This window comes from Pollachius pollachius (genome assembly GCF_949987615.1).
Source record: "Pollachius pollachius genome assembly, chromosome: 19".
Classification (NCBI taxonomy): domain Eukaryota; kingdom Metazoa; phylum Chordata; class Actinopteri; order Gadiformes; family Gadidae; genus Pollachius; species Pollachius pollachius.
In genome coordinates, this window is record NC_136952.1 from 2423483 (window position 1) to 2431005 (window position 7523).

The 7523-nt window shown below is 51.0% G+C and overlaps 1 protein-coding gene across 1 annotated transcript; it reads left to right on the forward strand.

The window, feature by feature from the left end:
* Positions 1 to 1045: 1045 nt before the first annotated feature.
* Positions 1046 to 1648, forward strand: LOC307090195 (uncharacterized protein; the record flags this gene model as incomplete). The annotated part of the gene is made up of 2 exons (XM_079756768.1): positions 1046 to 1166; positions 1278 to 1648. The coding sequence occupies 2 exons, from the start codon at positions 1046 to 1048 to the stop codon at positions 1646 to 1648; spliced, it is 492 nt and encodes a 163-aa protein (XP_079612894.1).
* Positions 1649 to 7523: the final 5875 nt, after the last annotated feature.

Consider the following 7523-nt stretch of genomic DNA (forward strand, 5'->3'; position numbering starts at 1 on the left):
CTCAAACCTCTCCGCCGTCCCCCTGAATAATTCATCTCACATGATCACAATATGGGGACACAGACCAGTGCCCCCCCCCCCCACCCCCACACACACCCCAACACAACCTTTCAACCCACACCCGACCCCGTCCTCATCCTCCTCCCTTTGTAGTTATGTGCTCCCCTCCCTCCCTCCCTCCCTCCCTCCCTCCCTGCTCCCGCTCTCTCTCTCCCTCTCCTTTTCTCCTGGTTGACGTCACTGTGCTGAGAGCAGCCAATGAGCTTGCGGCATGCCTCTGTGCTGCTCTGTGAGTGGCTGCTCCTGCACCCTCCTCCCTCCTCCACCCAGCGCGGTGTTATTAGCCAGCGGACGGAGGGAACCACAACACACTCCGGCAACGCACGCTCTCTCATCGCACGCCGCTATCCTGTCGCCTGGAGGGGGGCGGGAACACACAGACGCACAAACAAACACACACAGGTGCAAGCACACACGCATCCACACGCACACACACACACACACACACACACACACACACACACGTCCACACGCGCATGCAACCGCGAGAGAGACGGAGAGATTTGAAAGACAGGGTGAGTGTGTTTCGTTATCTGGGAACCGAGCGGGAAAAGTGTTTGAGGTGTGGGGTGTGTTTAGTCCCTCGCCGTCACGATTCTCCGGCGGTGATTCAACCTTTATCTCCTCTTCTCCTCTGCGGTGTGATCCGGTCCTGGTCAACAGTTTGCCCTCGTTTCTCCTCCCCCCGTCCCCTCTCCGTAACTCTGCTGTCCCTTCTCCCCTCATCCGTCATCACCTCCTCCACACCTCTCCGTCTTCCTGTCCCGTCTCCCTAACCCCGCCTCCACCCAGACAGGCAAATGCTGGCCACACCGCCCAGGGGCACTTCAACTCCCGCTACACCACCGGCACCCAGCAGGGCGGGCACCAGTGACGGTGTCAGAGGACCAACCACCCCCCCCCGGGTAGCACCAACCCTGTCCCTCCCCCCCCCAGCAGGGCTCCGGGACCCCCACCCCCCCGCCCCAGCGCAGTGGGCCCGGGCATGGGCTGCTCCTCGGGTCGCCAGCCCCCGGCGACGGTCCTCCACCCCGACCTGGTCTGCGTGGACCACGGACCGCCCCACGGGGACCGGGACCCCTACGGCTCGGGAGGAGGGGGAGACGGCGAGGACGACGACGGAGGAGGAGGAGGAGGAAGAGGAGGAGGGAGTGGCGGGGAGGAAGGGAGCCGAGGGGGAGGAGGAGACGACGGGGACGACGGGGACGACGACGAAGGCGGCGGCGACGGCGGCGGCGACGACGCAGGCGCCCGGGGGGCGATGCAGGGCGACCGCGGCCTGAGACCTACCCCCGCCGCCGCGTTGCACACGCTGGAGCGCCTGGCCCAGGCCACGGGCGGCACGGAGAAGTCGTGGTACCGCTGCGTCTTCCCGTTCGGCGTGATCTCGCTGGTGATCGGCGTGGCGGGCACCGGCGTGACCTTCAGCTTCAACACGCTGCTGCAGACCAAGGTCGTGTCGGTGGCGCTGCTGTGCGCCGGCGTCGCCATGCTGCTCACCGCCGCCGCCTGCTGGCGGGCACACCGCCGCCGCCGCCGCGAGAAGAAGGAGGGCGGCTTCTTCTGCTCCGAGCAGGGGACGCTGTGAGGGGGGGGCGGAGCCAGAGGGGTAGAGCCAGAGGGGCGGAGCCAGAGGGGCGGGGCCAGGCGCGGAGGGACGCTGTGATGGAGGACCGGGCGGGACCAGGGGCGGGGCCGGGGGCGGAGCCAGAGGGGTGGAGCCAGAGGGGTGGAGCCAGAGGGGCGGGGCCGGGGGCGGAGCCAGAGGCCGGAGGGGCGGGGAGACGGAGGTGTAGCGCGGGCGTTGATGGACGGAGGGTGGGGGGGTTCTGTTGAAGGATGGATTACACGACCTCTGGATCAATAATCTCGACCTCTGGATTAGTGATCCCAGGTGCAGACCCCCGGCCCTTCGGTTCGGGTCCCGGGGGGGGGGCGGCAGTGATGAGGTCGGACCAGGAGCCAGAGGAGGGGAGGGCCCCTGAGGGCCGACCAGCCGGGTCAGTCCTGCTCACCCCCTGCTGATGGAGCGGCCAATCAGCACCAGCTGGCCTCCCCCGGCACCCCCCCTCGCTCCCCGGCCCTTGATGTGTTGTTTCTGTTTCCTATTGATCGCTGTTCCCGGATCAATCAACCTGAATGATTCCGGCCGCCGCTGGTGGGATAATCCCCGGGGGCTGGAGACATCTCCATTTCCCAAGGATTCGCTCTTCTTTAGTTTGCAGAGGGGGGGTGGGAGTATGGAGTAATGTTACAGGGTCCCCTGATGGAGCTAACTGTCTTAACTCAGAGGGTCCCCTGACGGGGCTAACTGTCTTAGCTCAGAGGGTCCCCTGACGGAGCTAACTGTCTTAACTCAGAGGGTCCCCTGATGGGGCTAACTGTCTTAACTCAGAGGGTCCCCTGATGGAGCTAACTGTCTTAACTCAGAGGGTCCCCTGATGGAGCTAACTATCTTAACTCAGAGGGTCCCCTGATGGAGCTAACTGTCTTAACTCAGAGGGTCCCCTGACGGAGCTAACTGTCTTAACTCAGAGGGTCCCCTGACGGAGCTAACTGTCTTAACTCAGAGGGTCCCCTGACGGAGCTAACTGTCTTAACTCAGAGGGTCCCCTGACGGAGCTAACTGTCTTAACTCAGAGGGTCCCCTGATGGGGCTAACTGTCTTAACTCAGAGGGTCCCCTGATGGCGCTAACTGTCTTAACTCAGAGGGTCCCCTGATGGAGCTAACTGTCTTAACTCAGAGGTTCACCTGATGAACCTCTGAGCCTGCTGGGCTGATGGAGACTTTATCAAAACCCCACGAGTGGATCGGTGGACTTTACAGCGCAGTGCTCACATTAACCACAGACTAAAAGGCAAAGGAACCTGCTAACTCATATCTCATCATGTCTCATCATCTTCGGTCAATTCAGTCTGCTCCGGGATTGAGACACTTGACTCTGCGGTCTACCATCACTGACGGCCAGCCCCTTGAGCAAGGCACCGGCCTCCCCTGGCTCCTCCAGACCACAGCAGACGAATGTTTCGCCTCGCTCAGTCACACACGCCTCGCTCTCACACACACACTCACACAAACACACACTCACTCAAAAAAAACGAAAACCACCAAATCCAATTTCAGGTGGAAATGGCTCCACCGATATCGTGGGGGAGCCCCTTATATTGTCTCTCCCTCCCTCCCTCCCCCTCCTCGCCTCCCCACCCTTGGCTGAACCTACCGACTCCACCGCGATCAGCTGCCACGCCCTCCTCCTCCCTTCACCCTGGGGGGTCCAGCCATTGGTGGGGACCAGGTTGAGGCTGTCTGTGTGCCTCTGTGTGTGACTCTCTCACCCTGGGGGGTCCAGCCATTGGTGGGGACCAGGTTGAGACTGTCTGTGTGCCTCTGTGTGTGACTCTCTCACCCTGGGGGGTCCAGCCATGGTGGGGAACAGGGTGAGACCTCGTGTGTCTCTGTGTGTGACTCTCTCACTCTGGGCACGGGTTCAACCAAAACCTGGCCTGGAACCAACTGAAACCGGACCGGTTCCTCGCAGTGGGAAGGTCCTGGGAGTGAGTGGCAGTTGTACTGGCGTATAGTAGCTGCCCTACTATGTTTGACCCAATGTTAGTTTTCCGTTGGGCGGACGATTCCGTATTGAACGTACATTAATACGGACCGCGATACCTTAGGGTGCCGCACTGCTATTTGTATAAAATGTATTAAATTCAGTTGATATTATTTTCAAAACTCACCACCAGGTGCGAGTGTGATTAGCCGTCACAAGCCGTTAAAAACAAGCCCCGCCGCGTGACTAAGTGACATCACAAGTGGACGCGTCCCCCCAGATGCATGCTGGGTAGATTAATCAACCAGCCTACCCGGTGGACTGTAGCAACTGGTAGACGTATTCAGCACTCGTACCAACAACTGGTGGTAAAATAGATTAACATCTAGGATCAGGTTGTTCCTGCATCAGCACTGATGAGTATTGATTGATCAATAAACCGTACAGTGGACCTTAGTATCTAGAATTGTAGTCTGGGGTACGACCCTGCGAGCTGTAGCTATGTTGTGGTGATTCATGATCATTGATGCATATCTGCTCCATAACATTACTGTAGGAGTGACGTTTTTTCAGCGATGATGATACTGATGATTGTGTGTGTGTGTGTGTGTGTGTGTGTGTGTGTGTGTGTGTGTGTGTGTGTGTGTATTCAGTTCATTCTCTCTCTCTCATTCTCTTTTGTGTGCATAAACACGAACCATCAGTTACTCTAATCAAACTAGTCATTTGTTAATAGAGGATTATGTTTAATCCACACAACCTATACAGAATGATCCTACTTTACATTGCATTGGATACTGCTACTGCTGAATAGCATTAAAATATGTTTGTTTCATTCATTTATATGCTATTCAGTGTCTCCCTGTTGATTTAACATTTCAGTGAATGTCAAACGTCCTTGTTCACAGTGAAATTTATCTTTGTGTTGAAATTAGGTCATTGAGCATTGAATAGTTTTGATATAAGGTTATGAGATTGTACGGCTATACACCATGACTTAAGCTCAGTCAAGGTAGATCTCTGTTTAACTTGTAGGGTAGTTACACATCTCTGCATATGATGTTGTTTTCTAATCCGTAGCACATTTTCTTATCATTTCACTTTGTTCTAGCGTTTTTTTTATCAAAGATGAAGTTGTAGCATTTTGTATTTCTCTCTCTCCTTTCCCTCTCCCCCTCCACCTCTCCCTCTCTCTCCCTCTCTCCTCCCCTCTCTCTCTCTCTCTCTCTCCCTCTAAGTGGTGGTGATCCACTCGCTGTGGGATGAGGCATGGCTCTGCTTTCTGTGAGTGCCTTTCTAATCAGCGTTGGTGTGTCTCTGTAATGGTTCAGTCCAGTGGTGTGCCACAACCAGTGCCAGTAATCAGAGTGACCAAGGCGACACTGATGTGAATCACTGGGTTCACGCTCAGTGTGGATGTGTCAATCAATGTGCATGAGATACTTTAGATCAAAATCGACAACTGTCATATTTACAATTCATGTGTTGTACTTAAAAATGACCAAAAGATACCTAGCCATGTCGAGGTGTATATTTTATTTTTTCTCTGTCTGTAACTCTCTCTTTCTTAAATGTCCCTAAGATTGTACTTCTTTGCTGTTTACTGTACATTGATAGAAATATATTTGTTAATACTGGATTAAATACTGAATTTAACATTCAATACTGGGCTTTGTTTCTATAATAGTTGGATTGTCATATTCTATCCACTTAGGCAACATTCAAGTTACAGGCCATCATCTGATTGGGTTATTGGTTTCTGGTTTGGGTCCACTTGATTCAGTTTGCTGTCCAAGATTGAAAATGAATAAAAATGATTTGTACATACGGAGGCATTGTGAACCATGGTCAGAAATATCAGATTAAAAATAAAAAACTGAATTGTAAATGTGAATGTAATTCACAAGTAGCATAAAATAGCTCAGACAGCACAAAACCTGCAGCAATGCAATTAAAGTCAAAAGTCATTGACTTTGATTCACTAGTCTTTACAAGGTACGAGTGATAGGACATGTATGTAGGGTAACACGTCTTTTGGGTAAGTAGAGTTACATGCCATTTTAGGTTACATGTTTGTAGTGTTATACAACTAACATGTTTGTAGTGTTACAATTAAGTAGTTGTTAAGTATATTCGTTACAAGTGTACAGAGTTACAAGTCTTCACAAGTTACAAGTCAAGTTACACATTACTAGTCACACCTCAGAACAGAATGATAAGCGAGGTATGAATTTGTAAAAGCATGGTAAATACAAACAAGAGAGAGGGAGATGTTGAGTTACATTTAAATGGAGGTAGAAGTGAGAGAGAAAGACAGAGCACGTCCTGAGACGATGGCTGAGGCACGGTGTGTAACACTGTATGGAAAACCTATTAAATTACAACTCGTTAATTTCATTAAGGCTCCGTGATTGAGTCAGACCTGGAATAGCAGAGAACAGATGTTATGGTCTGCCAGTGGCGCAACAGAATGCTGCTATTTATTGTAATAATGTTTCTGTACAGGAATGATAGCAGTGCTAAGGATGTAAAGATGAACATTAAAGTACTCAGACTTCATTATCTGATAACACATAACAGTAAAGATACAATAATTTACCATTAATTGAGATTGCTTTATGCACCAATAAACATTAACTAACAGATTATTAACAGTTAGTTCATGCTCCATTCATCATTAACTAATGTAAACATTTACCATTGTAAACTAAGGTATTCATCTATCCATTATTTTATATGGGTAGGGTAACCAGGGAAACGGGTTACATTGGCGGTAAACACTGCATTTGTGTAAGGTGTTTCAGTAAGGGATTTGAGATAGCTGTACAACAAAAAGCTTCTAGACCTCCCCAAACATGGCCCCATTTTCAGTATGGCAATCACAATTTTCCCACTGAGATATTTCCGTTATTCGACTGAATATTGTTCGCCGACAGCAGAGGTCAGAGTCCGTAGGTGATGGAGTGTTTCAAGGTCGGCTCCAGAGATGGCTTCTCTGTATATATCCCCAGGGGGCCTGGTGGGATCGGTGCTGGGTTCCGATATCCATACTTCCATGAGTACACTTAAACATAGTACACTATCCACACTCACTAAGGACATTTTACGATGTCAGTGTTGTTCCAAATCCAATACTCCGTGGTGCACTTATCGGAAATCACGATCGCGGCTGCAGCAGCGGCTCGTCACTCGTCAAAAACATTCTGCTTTGAACGGTGAACCCTTTACTCCTAGCTGCTATAAAAAGCTAGGAATCCATAAAAGCTACAAAATGTCTCCTTTAATGCAGGCTATATTTTTCGAGCTGAGCTGCTGGCTCAGCCTGGCTCCGCTTCTTCCGCTACGTAGCAAAGATGGCTGCCGTCGAGTGCAAAAAGTGTACATCGTTCCACACTTAGCGCTCAGACTGTTTTGAAGGAACCATCCGGGTCCTTTCAGTACGGTGCGGCACAGGAAGTGATCTGAGTTCCAACCCTGGGCTCATATCAGTTAGTGTTTGAGTCCCACTTCTGTCGCACCGTAGCCTCTGCTATTTCTTTCTGTCCAATAAGTTTGTCCTACTCGAGTTCAAACCTTATTCGTCTGGTTATTTGATCATTCATTTTAATGAGTGTGCTTTTATTTCAGTTCAGAAGCCTATACTGGACGTGGACTCATCATCATAAGCAACTTGGATATTACAGAATAATTTCTCGCTTGTGGAGTTTCTTGAATAACAAATGCAATGGATGCTATTCTATTGTATTAGTTTGTAATTACTAAAAATTGTGTCCCCACTCTGCGAATGTAGGCCCATTGAAGCTACCCACAAACCCTTGGGATATGTTATAAGTTCACTAATAGGATTTTTCAAAATACAGCCACCATTGGGGTGGCAAGTGGCTCAGGAGGTAGAGCAGGTTGCTAGTTTG